The sequence below is a fragment of the Leiobunum rupestre genome, chromosome 9 (genome assembly GCF_980474605.1).
Source record: "Leiobunum rupestre chromosome 9, qqLeiRupe1.1.hap1, whole genome shotgun sequence".
Classification (NCBI taxonomy): domain Eukaryota; kingdom Metazoa; phylum Arthropoda; class Arachnida; order Opiliones; family Sclerosomatidae; genus Leiobunum; species Leiobunum rupestre.
Genome location: NC_143392.1, coordinates 46,554,302 through 46,573,967, shown reverse-complemented (window position 1 = coordinate 46,573,967; position 19,666 = coordinate 46,554,302). Strand labels below are relative to the sequence as shown.

The 19,666-nt window shown below is 38.6% G+C and overlaps 2 protein-coding genes across 2 annotated transcripts in view; one reads left to right on the top strand and one right to left on the bottom strand.

The window, feature by feature from the left end:
• The window catches only part of LOC149928548 (ATP-binding cassette sub-family C member 3-like), a 35,294-nt gene that overhangs the window by 3,325 nt on the left and 12,303 nt on the right, over window positions 1-19,666 (bottom strand). The window contains exons 6-11 of the mRNA XM_090157913.1: window positions 12,722-12,976; window positions 11,839-12,042; window positions 10,477-10,623; window positions 10,313-10,415; window positions 10,057-10,244; window positions 5,625-5,799 (exon numbers count right to left, since the gene is read on the bottom strand). Coding sequence (XP_090014039.1) covers window positions 5,665-5,799; window positions 10,057-10,244; window positions 10,313-10,415; window positions 10,477-10,623; window positions 11,839-12,042; window positions 12,722-12,976 — 1,032 coding nt within the window. The 3' untranslated portion in view covers window positions 5,625-5,664. The remainder of the gene's footprint in view (window positions 1-5,624; window positions 5,800-10,056; window positions 10,245-10,312; window positions 10,416-10,476; window positions 10,624-11,838; window positions 12,043-12,721; window positions 12,977-19,666) is intronic.
• LOC149928549 (uncharacterized) lies at window positions 17,431-17,876 on the top strand. The gene is made up of 2 exons (XM_090159272.1): window positions 17,431-17,734; window positions 17,787-17,876. The coding sequence occupies exons 1-2, from the start codon at window positions 17,456-17,458 to the stop codon at window positions 17,874-17,876; spliced, it is 369 nt and encodes a 122-aa protein (XP_090015398.1). The 5' UTR covers window positions 17,431-17,455.

The following is a 19,666-nucleotide window of genomic DNA, read 5'->3' as shown; positions in this document are numbered from 1 at the left end:
TCCAGCTAGTAAAATAAAGCGAGAGGAGATTGACAAGGCGTTTGATGAGTTGTTGGATCTAGATTTGATAGAACCCAGTGTCACGCCTTGGGTTGCGCCTATTGTACTAGCGAGCAAGTTGGATGGTACCAAATGGCTTTGCATTAACTTTAAGGGAATGAACGGGGTAACGGAGTCTGACTGTTACCCCGTGGCTTTGATCCCAAATATTTTGGCGTATTTGGGAAACGCGAAGTATTTCACCACTTTTCACCTTTCAAAAGGCTTTTATCCTGTCAATGTTAGGGAGTGTGACAGACCGAAGACCGCCTTCGTCTGTCATCGGGGGCTTTTTCAATTCAAAAAGATGTCTTTTGGAATGAAAAACGCACCGAGCACGTTCATGCGTCTGGTGGATACCGTTTTAGCTTTTTACATATATAATTTTGTTTCGGGATTTTACGACGATTTCGTCGTATATTCCGAAACGTTTTAGGATCATTTGATTCACATTCGAAAGGTCCTAGAGAATATAGCCGAAGCGGGATTAACAGTTAACCCGGACCAGTTGCAACACTGCGCTGATGACGTGAAGCTTCTGGGCTATAAGGTCGGACCGGAGTACTACAAGCTAAATCCGGATAAATTTAGATCTGTAGAGGAATTCCCTCAGCCCAAGAATGTAACGGAGTTGCAGAGAGTCCTCGAAATGATCGGGTATTATCGGCAGTTCATCCCGAATATGGCGAGAACTGCCAGGCCGTTGTATGATTTGCTGAAATAGATGCAAAATGGCATTAGGAGGATACCCATCCCAATGCTTTGCGGGAACTAAGTGGGTAGGTTAAAAACACGGCGGAGTTGGCGCTCCCGGATTTAAATGGGAGTTTTCTCATTAAATGCAATGCGAATTTAAAGGACTTAGGCGCTGTGTTAGAGCAGGAAGGCGGGAAAGGGATGACCCCTATAGCCTTTGTAAACCGGGGACTCGTATTGGTGGAGCGCAACTACTCGACGACGGAATTGGAATGTCTTGCGGTAGTAAACGCCCTGAAGAAATTCCGAATGTACGTCGAGGGTACGGACTTTGTGATCGAAACCGATCACCAAGCGTTGAAGTGGTTACGACACCTTAAGGAGCCGGTGGGCAGACTTTCCTGCGGGGCCTTGGAGCTACAGCCGTATAATTTCGAGGTGCGATACCGCCAAGGGAAATTGAACGTTGTAGCGGATGTTTTATCCAGGGCCCCTCTCGATTCCGAAAATGGTCAGGGAGAAGCGGTGGTGACGTTGGCGGTTTCAGAGGAAAACTTTTCTGACTCAGCGGAGGGAGAAAACTCTTCCAAGGAGTGGGGGATTCCTTTCGACGGGAAAGCTATCATAAGTTCGCAAGTTTCTGATCTAGGGTTAGCGAGGATTATCGCTGAGTAAGAGCGGGTTAGAAGCTCTGGGAGTACGAATACGGCATTGGAAGCCAGGACAGTACTAGATCAGAATATAATGGACAAAAATGGCCTATTGTTTAGGTACTTCGCTAATAGGGATGAAGACGGGCTTGAAAATGATTGGAGAGTGGTGGTACCTAAGAGACTTAAAGTACCATTCATTAAGTATTTTCATGACGATGCGCTTGCCGGCCACCAGGGGGTTTACAAGACGTTTAAACGTTTAAAAATCCGTGTCACGTGGATAGGATGAAGCGGGACGTTATCAAGTATGTGAGGGGTTGCGGGGTGTGCAGCTGATTTAATGTGTCCCTACACTCGAAACGCCAAAGGAAATCAGTAGCTACTAGTCATAATAGATCATTTTACAAAGTGGCCAGAACTCTACCCGCTTCAGAAAGCGACTACTGAGAAAATATGGGAGAAACTGTATGAAGTTTTCTGTCGATTTGGATTCCCACGACAGTTTGTCAGAATTTATAGCCCGGTGTACCTAGTAACAGAGACCATACCACCGGAGGCCTATCATCATAGTGCCCTACGCCAGCGTCCCCAAGCCCGGACAGGTGACAAATCCAGCATGGGTAGCAGAACCCTACTACTGAAGGTTGCACCTTTGACGTAAGCCACTCAACCCAGCAGAAGGTGCAGCAACGGGTGGACCAAACCCCACTTCGCACACAGCAGTGGGATTAAGAGTGGATAACAACTCCAGCCGACACCCTACCTATGAAGGTAAAGAGTCAAACCCTTTGGAGAGAGCTCCTAAAGGGGAACGACGAGCACACAGCAGCCCGCATAACCTGGCACAGCTGGCACCGGATATCCCGGTGGGAGTCCAAAAGGCCGGGAGATGGGTCCGCCATGCCCTCATACGGAGGCTCGCCGCCCCACAGCAGGCTACCCAATCCGCCGAGGCGACCAGTTTGCCCGGACCCTCTCCGTTAGCCTGAACCGAAGTTCAGTATCCAGCCCAAACCTGACCGAAGTCGGAGGTGGAGATAGGACCATTTGATCGGATTCCCACGACAGGTTATAACTGATAATGCATCCCTATTTTCTAGTAAAAAGTTCAAAAGGGCCTGTTCGGATTTCGGCATACGCCCTTAGACGACGGCCTCTTATCACGCTCAGGCAAATCTGATTGAGCGGATGAATAGAACTATTAAGCCAATGATAAGTTCTTATGTCGAACGATATAAGGATTTGGACGCCCGTCTCCCACAATTAGGCTTTGCTTTGCGTTCAGGCGAGAGCAAAGCGACCGGGTATTCGCCCACCGCTTTGAACTTGGGCCGAGAGCTTCGCGCACCCCTGGATTTCGAGTTGATACCAGGAAATACTTCCGGTAATTGAAGCGCAAGCATGTACGCTGAGAAACTGAAAATTAGGCTGCATGATGCAATCGACCATGCACGCTTGAATTTACAGGATTCGAAGCTCACGCAAAAACTGCACTATGACAAGCGTCATCGAGCCGTTTTCTACAAACGTGGAGACCTCGTATTGCGCAAAACTCATCTTCTTTCCGACGCGAGTCGTGCTATCACGCTTTCGTTGGGAGATAAGTTTGAGGGGCCGTTTGTAGTGTAAGAAAGGACCCCTCCTTTGAAATATCGACTTGGGAACCCGAACTCCGGTGATTTCATCTGAGTAACAGACGTGTCCCAGCCGTGGCAAGGAGATGACCCTCCGTGTGACGAAACCGGTAGGGGGGCGGAAACGGAGGACGAGAAGAAGGGAACCCTCTCTCGTCCCAAGAGGAAGAGACGACGTAGAAGGGGTGAGAGGGCTGTAGACCCCCCTAAGCATCACTACAATCTCCGTTCAAAAGCAAACGCCTAGTAACACTTTTTGGGTGGGGGCTAACTTATTGCGTAGAACTTGAGATACCTTGAATTATACGTAATTTTGACTGAAGACTGTTGCACATTCACGCCATCTTTTAACAATTGTAACCAGTATCGGGGAGGTCGATCCCGATCTCACCAGGCGGTACGGGGAGCAGCCGACACCACCAGAGGCCTTTGCTACCCGGGGATGCCAGAATGAGCAGACGGCCCAAGGAACACCGGGGCAGACCACCCTGTCGAGAGGAGGGCAACAAGCCCAAACTGCAAGGCAGACGGCCTTAGGAGGCCCCTTAAGGCATATCGCCAAAGGATCAAGGGGGCAGGCCGCCCACTCCGTTACAGCATCACCCGCGTCCATTGAGGTGAGGCATACGCCCCCTCAACGGATGTCGAGGACCGTGGCTACTTGGGTGGCACCGATGGACGTTGGCCTGATGACCTATTTTAGTGCCGCCCGGTGGCTCAAGCAGCAGATGCTTCGTGTAGTGGGACTCCCCACTCCCCATTTCTTCCATGAGTGTAATGTGGGGAAAGTATCCTTCGCTCGCGTCGTCAACCTTCGGAATTCTCCGAAAGTGGCGAACTCTGACCCGAAGGGTTAAGAGTGGGGTAGAGCTACCGGTGACGCTTACTATTGCACCACAGTGAGTCCGCAAAGTTTTCTTGGCGGGCTTTCTCCTCCAGCCAATTATTTTGGAGACCGGTAGCGTCATCCGAGGAGCCCGCTATATAAGGGACGTCGGGACAATGGACTAACTCTCTTGGTTACGGAGTGCGACCTAACCAGTCAAATCTTTTCTCTTCTCTCTTCTAGAGATATTTGTAGTTGCTTGCCATGCTTTGTAATCTTTGGTAAATATGTATATATATTTATTATTAATAAAGAGTATTTTGTAGTTAAACTCTCGTACATGGTTTATACATAAGCCGACAATTTCCAGGCTTCACAAAAGTAATTCCTAAAAATTTGAGATTTCTTTAGTAAATGGTGTTAGAGAAAAATTTCCCAATCACGCAATTTGAAACACCCTGTATTTTAAAGAATCGATGAAAGAGGAGCATTGTTTTCATGAGTACAATCGCGTAAACTTGGTTGTTTGCACTTCTACACGCTGAACAAGCGACAACAGCAGCTAGGAGCAACAAACACAGCACCCCACTCAAGGAGAGCCCAACACGTCAAAAGTCGTGCATTTTCTTGTGTACATTTTTCATTGGTTAGATGCTTTAGCGCATGCTGCCGTCGGAAGGGAAAATTCGGAAATTAAAATAAAACTATTTGTTAAAGTAGTTAATACTTCGGAGACTGGTCTCCTCAAAATGAATAGCCTTGTAACAAAAAAATTTCTGCACTTGATGTTTTAACATCATTAATGTAATATTGTGTTAATATTTCTTAAAACCAAACGCTTATTAATATTGGCACTTTTTCAAGCTACTAAATAACTTTTGAAATTTTGATATCAATGTTTATGTAACACCTTACGTTTAATTTAAGTTGGTCTCTAAAGGATCCATTAGCTATCAGAGATATTTAGTAGGTGTAGTGAGTAACTTATTATTTGGCAAAAAATTCCAAATTTTCTATAGCTTCTATAACATAGGAAGCCCTCATATACATTTTGCTATATGTGAAAATTCGGATAAGCCAGCCGTCTGTGCGTGTTATATTTGTGGTCTATAATTTTGTTTTTATATGGCACAATTTACAAACAAATCTGGATTGGGAAGAATAATACAAACAAGGTGCGCACTAAATGCCCGGACTCACCACGTAAAAGTATTAAAGAAGCTTATTTCGCTGCAGTTTCATGAATAAATAAGCGAACAATTCTACCTTTAATGTGTGGTAACATTCCTTTGAAGTACTTAAGAAATTTTCGCTAAAATTTTTTTTTTATTTAATCAGTAGAGAAATTATTTCTACACGACAGTGGTGTATTGGTGCGGTTATCTTTTTATCCCAAACGGCGTTAAACAATGTAGACACCTTTTTATGAGCTTATTGGGGGAATTTGTATTCACTTTGGCATTTAAGTTTAACCAATACGAAACAGATAAAAAATGGAAATTTCTTGCAAGTTGTACACCCACAAATTAGGTAAAACAAGTCCCTGAGTTTTGTAAGGCTCGGATTAAAAAGGGAAACAATGAATGTGATTGCGGAGGCTACAAAGGGGACCCTCTCACCTGTTCTCTTCTGGGTACGCTAGATATTTCGTAAATGTTTCATAGCCTTGAGTCACACCCTTTGTTTATAAAACTAGTGACAGCATTGACCACGGACGTTTTTTTACACTGTCACAGATATCCGCTTGCATAAATTCGTTCATGCAATATCACTTACCTTCTCCCCAATTTCTGTGTCATCATAGGCTGGTAAGATGTCAATGTCCTCGTCCAAAGCGCAGGCTTCTATGATCCTTTCGTACTTGGCTCTCCATTGCTTGATAGAAGATGACGTTGTTTTTGAGAGTCGTGTTTTGGATCCAAGCTTGTTGAGGAACGTAAGCCAACGAGCCCTAGTTCAAATAAACACATCATTAACATTAATGATGTAAAATTGATTGATTGCTAAACATAGTTTTTCCGAATAACATCATTTTTTACTTTTAAGTAAGCGATTTAGAAAACACGCAATGATATATTTAACACGCTTAGAAAATAGTGGTAATCAACCGAGGTCCTTTATTATATGCCCATAACTTTTTTACGTAGAACCTTTTTTCCAAAGTATTTTTACAATAAGGAGCTCTTCATTAATCCCATAAATGGTTTAATCTGGTTCCGTGATGGGTTCATTTTCTTTTCCTTAAACGGTTCTCTCTAGTCCATAAAAGAACCATCTATCCAAAGATTAAAAGGCCCCGGTAATGGAAAGATAAAAACAAATCTTATTTTGTCCATCTTAATTATTCTTTCCAATAGTAATACGAAATTAATCTGAATGTTAAAAGTATTAAATTTCTTAGCGGTATAATCCAATCATTGATTAAAACCTCCGCTTAATAAAGTTATTAAATTTTGCATAATAATAATAATAATATTAAGGCACCACCTTAGGCTCAAGTCAGCTGGTGACCTTCCATGCCTTAATTAAAATTGATTATAATGCCTTAAAGTTAAATAGCTTTAGGGCCTCATGTAATTAATTATTAATTAATTATCTACCTCAAATGACCATCGGTTATCCCTTCCTACCACCCAAGCACAAATTTGGCTACCGCCTTCCGTGGCTCAATAAACAAAGGAATGTACCCCAAAAGGTTGTGGGACTTTCATTAACATTCCATCGGCTGACAGCGATCCCATAGAGACATTGTTAAATTCGCAGCTCGCCGACTAGCTGTCACGTAACCCTAACAACAGAAGCGCCATTTTTCGTGTTTATAGATTCTAGACCATGTCGATCGAAGGCAAAGTCAATTCCCCCACTGTTGCCTAATGTACGGTAACAATCAATACGGATCAAAATACGAATTAATAACCAGGGATCATTATAGACAAAGGGTTTGCATTTTGATTTCAAACCACTCCGGATGCCTTTCCATTTTATGTCACCCCATCGCAGTGGCGTAGCCAGAAATTCATCAAGGGTGGGGGCTCAAAGTATGTGGATGTTTAAGGCCAAGGTTCACCCCTCTTTTTGAAAAAAAAGGGTTCAAACATTAATTTTACTTCCCCGTCGTAGCCCCTCTATTGTTGCGACGGTCGACCCGTTCCTCGGACTTCATGTTTTGAATGGATTATCTCCAGGGTTTTATTTATTGCCTTAGGAAGAAGAGAAAATGCCCACTTTTACGCGTAAACTGCCAGCCTATGTTTGTAGCACGTAAGACATTAGAGCTCAAGAAAAACTGACCTTACCTCTGTAAATGTGACTAAAACGCGATAATACTTAATTTCACTTGGAATTTTTTATGTGTTGGAAATAATAAATAAAAGTTTACAAATTTCATTGGAATTATTTCATGTTTAATACACAGAACTTCAAACTTACAACGATTAAAAACTTATTACAGCGATTAGGCTCATTTCACGTCTTTTTAAGGATATTTATTTAAAACGTGAGTATTAGGCCTAGAAATTTTAATAATAAGCGAAATACTTATTTTCAATAAAATTGTACACGTAATGAATTTCACATATTAACTTTCTTTTATTTATAATTATTATCGTTTTCCATAAACTTTCAACTAATTCAAAAGTATTTTTGTATAATAATATTGATTTCCCGAAGCCTGTTGTTGGTTTTTTAATATTCCGACAAGGTTATTCTAATCTAAAACGGCTAAACCATTTTAAAATTTGTACGTCACCTTTGTCTAAGTATATTAAGCAAGTGTTGTTGAAGGATTCGTTATAGAAAGTGTCTCTTGAATTTACGAAGTCGATAGGATTTTTAAAGATTGTACTTTTCCGGATATAATTTTCTAATATCGTGGCAGCTTTTTCGTCGATAATGACTTTATATTTGCATTTCGCAACTTTGAAATAATTGGTATGAACATTACGGAAGTGTTCAATTAGTTCAATATTGGTTTCTGTAAAACGTTTGGGTTCCTCCCGCAATTATTCATCGCCCAATATAGGTGGTTTCTCATCGGAAAACTTTTGTCACTTAGTTCCGGGTGCCAAGTTTTTCCTGAATTAGTTCTTGTCCCTTTGGTAAATTTTTCCATCCCTATTGCGAAAACTTTGCAGCTAGCCACCTGTCGTTCGAATTGATTGTATAAGGTCTTTCGCGTATTAGTTTGTTTACCCAAACCCCGTTGGTCATAAATGTAATTAAATAAGAATTAAAATTTATATTTGTTTTTAATTTAATACAATCTAATCGTTATAATAAGCTTAATCGCTGTAGTAAGTTAAATCGCTGTAGTTAGATTAAAAGCTGAAATAACTTTAATTGCTGTAATAAGTTTAATATCTGTTATAAGTTTAATCACCGTAATAAGCTTTTAATCGTTTGAAGTTCTGAGTATTAACATGATTTAATTCCAATGTAAGGACATCGCACTTATTCTATGGGATTTGGCTTTCGACAGATTTTTTTCAAAATTGACATGTTGCTAAGCTTGATCAAAGGAGCAAAATTGACCCTTGCCTTTTTTCCGTAGCTCTTATAGTTTGTCTAGTACTAGCGGTCAAAAGTGGACAAAACTTAGTATAGTCTATTTGTTAAAAGGAGTCACGGCCCATCGGTTAGCGCTCTACGCTCGCGCGTCGCTAGTCCGTGCTCACTATCAATAGAGTTTTCTTGCCAAGATTTTTACACCTCTACTTCATTATTTCTTTTCTCGTAACTTTAACGAAACCAAAGTACGACGCTCGGTTTTGGAAAGCACCCGGAATTTCGGCAAGAAACCTCTATTGATAGTGAGCCTGGACTAGCGACGCGCAAACATAGAGCGCTAAGCGATGGGCCGAGACTTCTTTTAACAAATAGACTACACTAAGTTTCGTCCACTTTTGACCGCTGCTACTGGCCAAACTATAGGAGCTAGGAAAAAATGGCAATGGACAATTTTGCTCCTTTGATCAAGCCCAACAACATGTTTCAATTGGGGAAAAATCGGTCGAAAGCCAAATCCCATAGAAGAAGTGCGATGTCCTTTGTAAACTTCTATTTATTATTTCCAACACCAAAATTTCGAAGTGAAAAGAAGTATTTTCCAAGATCGCGTTTTAAACACATTTACGGAGGTAAGGTAAGTTTTTCCCGATAAGTAGGGTTAGAAGAAACCACCTATGGACTGTGAGAAGGATGATAAAATACGCGTATTTTATCATCCTTCTCACAGTCCATAGGTGGTTTCTTCTAACCTCACTTATCGTATATTCTATTCTCCACCACACTCCCCCCTTTTTGGCTTTCCGTTGCTATATGCAACGCGTTTTGAAATTTTTAATGTTTAGGCTTAGTTTCTCCTTTAGATTTGACAGTCGCCAGCCAGATTTTCCGCACGGTACTGATGAGTTCAAATAGAACGAAACCGGTCTACCGTTGGAATTTCTGGCTATTTTATTTAATTTTAATTTAGTTTATTACTCGAAGATCTATTTGATCCGAGTTTCGCGAATTTTTGCTCGAAGACCTATTGGGTACGAGTTAGTAGTAATTTTTTTAATTTCTTCAAATTTGTTTAGGATTTAGCTTTATTATCCCTTTTAATTATGGACTAATCATCTTTTTCGCGTATTTTATCAAGTTTTTCCCGGGCTACAAAGATAGGTTGGCAGTTTACGCGTTAAAGTGAGCATTTTCTCTTCTTCCTAAGGCAAAAAATAAAACCCTGGAGATAATCCTTTCAAACAGTGAATTCCGAGGAACGGGTTGACCGTCGCAACAATAGAGGGGCTACGAGGGGGAAGTAAAAACGATGTTTGAACCCTTTTTTGGCAAAGAGGGGTGATCCTTGGTCTTTAAGAGGTGTCGAGAAGGGGGTGGAAATTTAGTTCAGTCAAAGGCAGGCCCAAGGGGGAGGTCTGGACCCAGAATTACCCTTTGTCTACACCCGTGCCCCCTCTCTCTGATTTGATACGCACCACGAAAATTCTTGTCATCGAATAAGGGTCATAGGCAAGTTTAGTCTTAAAGGTTGTAACACCTTCAATAAAATTTTCATATAAGCCTATGAACAAATATTTACAACTATTTATAAGAAGAATAGGCATTCCTCTAAGGAAGAACCTGGCGGAAAAGTGTTCAGCACCGAAGCTGCATTCCCTCGTTGGATCCAATAAAGAATTTTAATATTTCGTATTTATAAATCAACCTGAACTATAACTTCTCCGTCTAATTTGTCCATTTCACCCAAAATGGCCGACACCAACGAAGACTTTCCGGACGCAACTTTGCCGACGACTGCCACCAGCGCTCCTTTGGGGACTGCCAAATTAATATTTTTCAAGACGGGCTCGAGATTTTTATCCCACGAAAAGACACCATTCACAACTTCAACAACTAGAAACACAATATTACGAAGTATTGGGTTATTAATTTATTTATTTTAACTATACGAGCACAAGTACCTCCTTTTATGCCATCTCCATTGTGTATCCTCTCTTTTTGAACGTATGGCGTCAGCACTTCACCGCCGAGAACTTTATTGATTCTTCCCAAAGAAACAAATACCTTCGAAAGCATTTCACACTTATTTTTGTAAAAAGATTTTCTGTTAAAATGAAATATTTACCATTATTACAGCATTCATTACTTCTGGAATTGCGGATATAGGAAAACTGAGAATAGTGAAGAGACGCAAGGAAACAAACACGGTTATTGGAGTAAACAGCTCCGATTCTTCCGAATAAGCAAATGCCACGAAACATAGGAACGACACCTGTGAAAACATAAAAAGTTAACTATATTAATTGCTTGAGAAATAGAAAGCGTGAAAATAATTTTTTAAATGAAAAATAACAAACATTTGCCGATAATATAAAATTTAGACCTGTTTGTGTTAAATGTCGCCTTGTATGGAAACTTATACCGTAATAAGTGTAATGAGCTATTGGCTCACGTGGCATGGATGGCTGGCCATTATCGTCCTTTGCATTGTATGTTTGCCACATGCTTTAAAAAAAAGGATAAAAACGTGCGTCATGTTGATGTTTTGGCCTATGGTGGTTTCTGGGTTATTGAATACATGACTTTCAGAGATTGTTAGGAGACTCATGAAATTTAATTGCATTTTTAAAACACCACGGTCAACTATGCGCATTACGGGAAGTTAATATAAGCCTATAAATACTCAATTATTAGTATTTCTTTAGAATACAAGAAGGAGCTTTCTAAGGTTTTCTACGTAAAGATGTAACATTATTTTTAAATTTAGTGTAAAGAGTGAGTCAAATGCCGTGCGAACCTCGTTGCTTTAACAATTACTATTCATATAATAGTAGAGCCCCCCACAAACAAAAATTAATTCTAATCTAAAATCTAATGTCTCGGGTCTAGGGTCTAGGGTCTAGTGTCTAAGGTCTAGTGTCTAGTGTTTAAGGTCTAGTGTCTAGTGTCTAAGGTCTCGGGTCTCGGGTCTAGGGTCTAGGGTCCAGGGTCTTGGGTCTAGTGTCTAAGGTCTAGTGTCTAGGGTCTAACGTATACGGTCTAAGGTATAAGGTCTAAGGTCTAGTGTCTAATGTCTAACGTATAGGGTCTAAGGTCTAAGGTCTCATATCTCATCTGTCATATATCATCTATAATATATAATATATAACGTAAGGTAACGTAGGGTAACGTAAGGTAACGTTAGATAACGTAAGGTAACGTTAGATAACGTAAGGTAACGTAAGGTAATGTATTGTATTATATGTTCCCTGTCACCCGCTTGAAATGAATTTTTAAACGCGCTAAACAAAGTCGAAAGTAAGTTGAGCTTTAGGCCTACCAAATTTAATTTTACTTGAACAATTATCAGGAAAATAACATACATAAACTTAGAAATAAAAAAATAATCCGCAGTCTGTAAGAAAATCGTTTTTTCGAACCATAGATAAGGAAGTGCGTTAATTTAATTAAAGGAGATTGCGATTAAAACATATTTAAAGTGATTTACCAAAGCTGGTGTAGTAGAAAAGGCGGATATATAGATTGCTTGAAGAAAGTTAATTTTCTTTATATATATTATTTCTTTATCCCTCAGTGATTGAACCTGTTGCTGAAATGATTTTTCCCAGGCGTACATTTTTAGGATTCGAATCCCACTCAAGACTTCGTTCATTAATTGAATACGTTTATCTGAACAAGCCATTTTCTTTTGCTAGAAAAATGTATTGAAAATAATACGATTAAACAAATTCAAGAAAAGTGTATATCTGTTACAGTTATTGAATATTTATAACAATTTATATATTGAAAATCGATATACAAAACTTTTTTTTAAGGAAACCGTACGAATCTTCGACAGTTAGGCATTCCAAGCGAAAACCGACTAGCGAACAAAACAAATGTTCTAAGCTATAAGGCCTAGAGACGGAAGTAGGGCGTAAAGGTGGGGTGGCGAAGTGGTAAGCAAGAGTAACCAGGTACGACCCTAGCTCGTGCCACTGGGTGAAGACTCGGAGCTACTCCTTCTGCGTAGGGTTAACTAGTTTTCACCTCACTAGTTAAAAGGATTTTCCCGCAAAATTTTCGGATTCCGTTTCTATATAAATTGGTGAGACAAACGGTTTATACTAAACATGAAGGGCTATCCCCCACTCTCTTACGCAGTTTAACCCTGCCACCTGATTAAATGGCCTTAAAATTCGCTATATGGCATCGTGGTGCCTTGGGTTTTTATTATTCTCTTAATTTCTCTTAGTTTTATTTGCAAGTTGATGATCTGTTTTATATCTTTATGATTAATGCCGTGCTAATTTTCAGATATCACTTATGACGTTATTATGGATTTTTCAATTTATAGAAGTGTGATTCTTTTTTAAAACCTTTGACCCTACCTGCAGTTGCTTCTTCCATTTTGCGATCAGTAAATTAAAAGGCAGCGTAAGCGTCACGAAAGCGAGTGCCACTAAAGCCGACACTCCGAGTAGATTCCACAAAAACACAGTTGCGATTATGATGGTAAAAGGTAACGCCACGAAGTGATAAGCGTACATAATAAATAACCGGAAACTATACGAGTCGACAGCCATACAGTTCAGAAGTTCTCCGGTATTAATATTCCGCCTCCCAGTGCTTGAGAGCTTCAAAGCCTGCAAGGAATCGTTTCGATTAAATAAACTTTAATTTTTTACGCATTTACCAAATTTTGTGTTTTTGAAACTAACTCGTGGGTTGCAAATACCGGTTATCGAATTGGCATGCTTACACCTACACTTACATCCGAAATGTAAGAATAGTATAGTCAATTGAGCTTTGGAAATAGGAAAGATTCGACACAAGAAAAACTCAATAAAATTGTGTACTACATTATAATTTTAAGTGTGATAATGTTATCGTTTTTCAAATGAATTTTAAAAATAAAATTTTGAGGGGCATGAGGGAGGGTATGAAGCTCAAGAGTAGAAATAATGTCGTCTGGCGGAAGCTTCGAGAGCTAAGGAAGAATTGGTTAATGCTAGCTGGTTTGTACAATATTTTCCAATCGACGGATACGCAACCGAAATCTAATAACGTTTTAATACAAAACACGAAAGAGCAAACCAGGAAGGGTACGCATCGTCCACCCTAACCTATCCTTCTATGTGGTATATCTCGATTGTAGCACTCAATAAATCTTAAGCAATGGAAAGTATAGGAACAAACACACTTTTGGTAATTTTGTCACGTTTGATATACGAGTAAAACTTCTCTACAAATATCTGTCATTGGTTATATTTTAAGTTTTTCTTAATTACGCGAAAACTGTAATTGTTAGGTATCTTTTGTTAATTACTATGGTTTTTTTCGAAAAATTATTCTTATGTTCTGCTGAATATTTATTCGCTTATATTAAAACGCTTTTTTTAAAATATCAGTAAATATGTCGTAGATTATATTATTTAACAGGTTAATCACATAATTTCGTTATCATGTAGCCTTATGATTTATCACACATGCTAAAAAACTTGTTACTTAAAGATTTGGTCAACTGAACGGCTTTTGTGATTTAACACAACTCGCGTATATAGAGGGTGTTACGGAAAAGAATGGCACAAAATTTAAGGCGTGTTTTATGGGTGATAATGCGTCGAAACTGTTTTATGAACATGAGTCCTAAAATGTTTCGTTTCAGAGTTTTAGGCCCACAAAATCCTGGCATCAAAGCAGCAATATAGCCAGTAAACGTTATTGTTTCCATTAATTATTCATTTGTGTTTTAATGGTGATGCAATAAACATAATAGCAAATGCCAAAAGTTCATTATTGAACTAGCAGAAGTGGGCTAAATTCTACAATTATTTTATGAATGCCAAGTTCCATTATTCCGAAGAATCGAATATCATCGACACTGTTAAACATGGTCAGAAATTTTGGAAATAAGCAACTTGCACTAGGCCACTGTGAATTCAAAGTATTTTCTCCAGTGGATGCTGGGATAGCGCTTCTTATTTTGGAAAGCGAAAAAAGAGAGATACGAGAGTTAAGGACACTGAGCAAGACACGAAATGGTTCTGATACAGTTTAATTTGCGTAAAGTCTGATCATTTAGCATAGACGGAAGAAAAAATACACCAACAATGTACCAATGTGCTTAGGGAAAGATTATAGAAAGATTACAGTTCCCTAAAAGACCGTTACCAGATCACGAATATTGGCCGCTGTTGAGAGACGCTTGAAATAACATGGACCAATTCAACCAGGACAAACTCAAGAGAAAATGCAGAAGACCTTGAGGATCAGGTACTTACATCAATTTGATTCAACTAGTTTTTTTTTAATGATATTCGATATGATTCGTCTAAGATTTATTTAAGTAAGTTACTTTATTAAATTGAATTTAAACCCTATTTACTTCAGGGTCTTTCCATTGTCGGAAACGATCCTGGAACAAGAACATGGCGAGCTGGGAAATGATTGGGTGTAAATCACGGTTTGTTTTGGTGAATTCGGCATGGTCATTAATTTCACTCGTGTCACCTTCAAAAAGTTCAAGCTCTGAATGACGCAGACTTTTTTAGTCGAGTTGACTTTTCCAAGTGGCTTGTTTAAATATTATGCCTCCACTAGTCAAGAATTCTTTTAACAGCCGAATAAATTATTTTTTTTTTGTGACGGTATACGGTTAAGATAATCCGCACGGGACTAGTGTTAGATATCATCTAGTGTCTTAATGTTTGCTGTTGTATCGTTTGTGACCGATTTGGTGTTATTTTTTTTCCTTCCGCCTAAGTTGATTGGTCAGGCATATTTAAAATTTCTTCAAAATAATTAGCTTGAGCTACTCGAAGACTAGTCGTTAGAAACGAGAAGGTGTATGTGGTTTCTGCACGATGGAGCTCCACCTTATTTTAGACTAAGTTTACAAGACATAAGTTTGGGATGTTGACGACAACGCATAATTGATGGCTCTGAAACTATCCGCAACACAGTAGGAATAGTTGAAAGTAGAGTTGGAGAAACGTTTTTACAACGAGCTCGTCCCTGTTAAAGTGCCGGAGATGACCATTTTGAACCATTTTTAAAATGATTTAAGTTAAACAGAAATTTTCAGTTTTAACTTCAATTCTAAGTAATTTACACTTACGTCGATTCTTTAAAAACTTCATATCAGTGTTAATAAAGCCATTGTAGGACTTATGACGCTTAATACTCAAGTCTATTAATGACATCAGATATGGTCATAATCGTTTCACTATTAAGAAAACAAATAATTACTAAATGGAAGCAATTGTATGCATCCTCAAGAACCATTTCACGTATTAAACACTAACAAGTCTTCCACAGTAAAATAACCTTTCCGTTTCCTTAGCTATCTTATCTCGCCCTTGTGAGCTTTCTAAAATAAGAAGCTGTTAAAGATTCCGATAAAAGACTTTTTATGTGTATGTTAAAAAAACCATCGACGTTACTATTTTTTTTTCAAAGGTTATGTCAGATAAGAACCTGCCTTGTTTTTTATTGTAAAGTATATGTACTCGCCTGGAGCTCATTTAACTGTGTCACTAAGGTCCGGTTCCCTAAGCAGTTCAATAAAATTGGTCATAACATTTTTTTTATAAATAAATTACTTTCATATTTTATTTATTGCTTCAAGTCATGTCATCACTCTGCTGGTTATTGACGTTAAAAACCTCAATTGAAGCACTATCTTAGCACACAATGGGGAAAAACATTTAATTGGCGTAAGCCTCGTGTAATTTGCTTTAAAAAAATTCTTACTTTGTTTAACAGTTTCGATTAAACTCGATTCTTTGAAATTATGGAACTTGGCATTTATAAAATCTTTGAAGGATTTAGCACACTTCTGCTAGTTCAATAATGAACATTTGTCATTAACGATTGTGTTTATCGCTTCTCCGTTATAAAAGCACTGATAATAAATGGAAACAATTGGGTTCAAGGTGGAACAACGAACTTCACATTACTGTTTCATTGATTTGGGCCTAAAACACTGAAACCAAGCATTTCAGGACCCAAAGAACCAGCCCTCAAATGTAGATTTTACTAATTGGTAGCACCCTGTATAGGTTCAATATCTCTAAGTCCGGGGTAAAGTAAGCCACTATTTTCCTCGCAATTAGTTTCTATAACAGCGTTACGATGGACGTGTGTTTTATTTGTGAGAAACGCTTAGAAAATAAAAGAACAACGAATGTTAAGATAGGGAACCACAGTTTTTTAAAAGCTGGTTTATCACGTCAAGATTCCCAATAGGAGAAAAACAACATCGTGATAGCATAACATATGATAACACAACTGTTGGCTTAAATACGTCAACCAAAAGGATTCGGAAGATGATGCAGATAATCCAACAACCAGTAAAACTAAGACATCGTCTTTGAACTTTAAAAAAAACGAAGGAAAAAATATAGTTTGGTTGAAATCAGAGATAGCACATTACAAAAGTGCACAGATCGCAAAGACAAATGGGGCTTTTATGTCCACCGAATAATATGTTTAAAGGCAAATCTGGTTACGGCGGAAGCAACAAACCGTTTGACTCGTCGCAGGGATTTTGGGAGTACTACCACTTCAATGGATCGTCACAGTCCGGTTAAGATAGGTAAGGTAGAAGCGTTCCAAAAAATATCTAAAAACGTAAATAGTAGAGTTCGCTGTAAGTTTTCCATTTCGAAGTTAACAAGTCCGTTAAAATCATATTTGAAAAAAAACTTTGACTAATGAAAAAGAATTTGGAAATAAGATTGAAGATCGGGAGTAAATTTTAATAACCTCAGGGTGAGAAAAAAGAACATTATTTGCTTCATAGGTAGTGCTTCCAATAGCTATCTGTTATCTGTTAATTTATATGAATAGACCTAGTTTTTTTCATCGATTTCCTAATCGGATGAACCCTCTTTTTTAATCATGCGCAGATAACAGTTGGTCCGATGACACTTATCCAAATAGAAATATCCGATTGAACCTATATCTGGTTTACTTAACCGGCTTTTCCCCTTAAGACACGTTTGCGCCAAGGCCTTGTATAAAATATCCTAATACTTTAAGTACTCCAATCAAACTGGTCATGGGTATGCTGACGTACTCCTGGAAATAACTAGATTTCACTTAAATTGTTTTTTTTAGCTATGAACCCGACTCTAAAACTAGAATGGATTAAAGATCATTTTAATAAAAGCATATGTAGGAAAGTTAAAAATGCTGTTGTCACCGTTTTTACAACAACTTACGAAGATGACCAAACCCCAGACATTGCTGAAAATGCACTACCCTCAACGTCGGACAATGCGGACATTTTGGCTTTGTATCCCAAAAGAGGGAAGAAGTGGCAGAAAGGAGCTGAAATACTTCAGTACTTGAGATCTGACGTTGCGCACCCTCATGCTGATATCTTACAGTGGTGGAAGGTGAGACGTTTCATTTTGAAGTTTAATTGTGGTCGTAATGGTTCTGTTATAGATTCACGAGCCGGAGTATAAACAAGTGGCGATGATGGCCCGCAATCCCTGGTTCATCCGTGCCTGCCGAAAGAATGTTTTCAATGGGTAGTGACGTAGTTACTGCCAAAAGGCGTTCTCTAAAGCCCGAAACGATATCCACCATATTATGCCTTAAAAATTGGTGGAAACAATGAATATTTTCAAGTATTTAAATAAAATAATTATACCTTGATTCGCTGGCGAATTTACTTTACAAAATATTATACAAGGGTGAAAGAGCCCATGGGCGATTTTACGCCTAAGCGTAGTAGACGCGCGCATTGGGCCCCTTGGAAAAAGGAGGGGCTTTAAAATATAACATTTTTTGAAAACGTAAATCTCCAGGGCCCCATAATGACAATAAGTAATTAGGGATCACTAGTTGTCTTAGCCACTGACAGGAGACGACCCGAGGTGTAACTCACCGCTTTTGATCAAACTCGGGGGTTTGGTAGACCTTCATGTTACTTGAAACACCATAAAGGGAAATGTCTCCATAGGCAACCGTTTGGCATGGCAACCAAAAATGTTTTTGACAAAACAAATAGGAAATTTTCCCGTTGAATATAACATGGGAATCTGACCAATTATAAGGGTACCCTCTGTAAAAATTTTAATCAATTTCAAACTTTTGTATTATTTTTTATTTATATTTTCTATTTTTAGCATTTTAAAAAGTTTCAATTTTTTTACAGGGGGTACCCTAAAATTGGTCAGATTCCCATGTTATATTCAATGGGAAAATTTTCATTTTGTGTGGTTAAAACATTTTTGGTTGCCTTGGCAAAACGGTTGCCTATGGAGACATTTCCCTTTAGGGTTTATCAACTTACAAGAAGGTCTACCAAACCCCCGATTTTGAACCAAATCGGTGTGTTACACCTCGGGTCGTCTCCTAAAGGTTTATGGAAGGTTGTGTTTACCGCGTAGGGTCCTAGGAAGGAATTCCATCAAACTCTGAACGAGAGCCTTTCTCTAAAAATGTTCATTTACTTATAATATTATTCTATAATCTGTAGCAGATAACTGGTTTGATTATCGTAATTTTAAAATAAAAACTTACCAGTTAAAATATTCAGATAAGACTAACAGATTTTATCTGAGCAGAAAAAATAAAGGGGGACGAAGTTTTTTATCTGTTTAGAACAAGTGTATAAATACCAGATACCAGATATACCTTTTCATAGGCACAATGGAAAACATAACAACTAAAATATGTTATGATAAAACAGAAGCCCACGCCAAGGAAACAAAAATTCGAATTGTGAGAACCGGATGAAAGATTCCTTGAGAAGATTTTCGATTATAGGGTTTAGAAAGTAATTGCTATCCGAGAAGTTAAGGAATAATATGGTGATGGGAGGAAGATTTTTCAGAAACGCTAATTGCGTTTTTCGGTTAAATTACATGTGAATTTGACTGAGTGCAAACGAAAACTAAATCTTAAGAATTAGCAAACGCTCTTTTAAGTTTCATTTGGTCCAGGTCATACGTTACACCAGTTCCTTTAGCACTCGCCATCCACTTACACCGGAAATATGAGTCGAAACACCTACAGGATGTACTATGTAAGCTTGGTTTAAGCCCAGGTAGCACGAGCACGTGTATATTAGGATGATATTTATTATTTATCGTTTAAATCTCGTGTTGATAAAGATTGTTACGTTGTTTCAACGTGTAAAGTTGTATTTTAAACACTTTGTCAATGAAGTGTTCCACTACACTTGTTTTCTTTGTATTAATATAGAATATATATCATTAGATTGGTCTACCCATAGTAGATATTTTACTAATTTGGAATGGTGCTCAGCTACACGTTGGCCTCACGTATATTTTGGTGAATAAATCACTAAATTGGTA

Excerpts from the sequence above, each read along its gene's own strand:
- LOC149928549 (XM_090159272.1), top strand. The coding sequence starts at position 17,456 with ATGAACCCGACTCTAAAACTAGAATGGATTAAAGATCATTTTAATAAA. Across the intron at positions 17,735-17,786 it reads ATATCTTACAGTGGTGGAAG|ATTCACGAGCCGGAGTATAA; the intron begins GTGAGACGTTTC and ends GTTCTGTTATAG.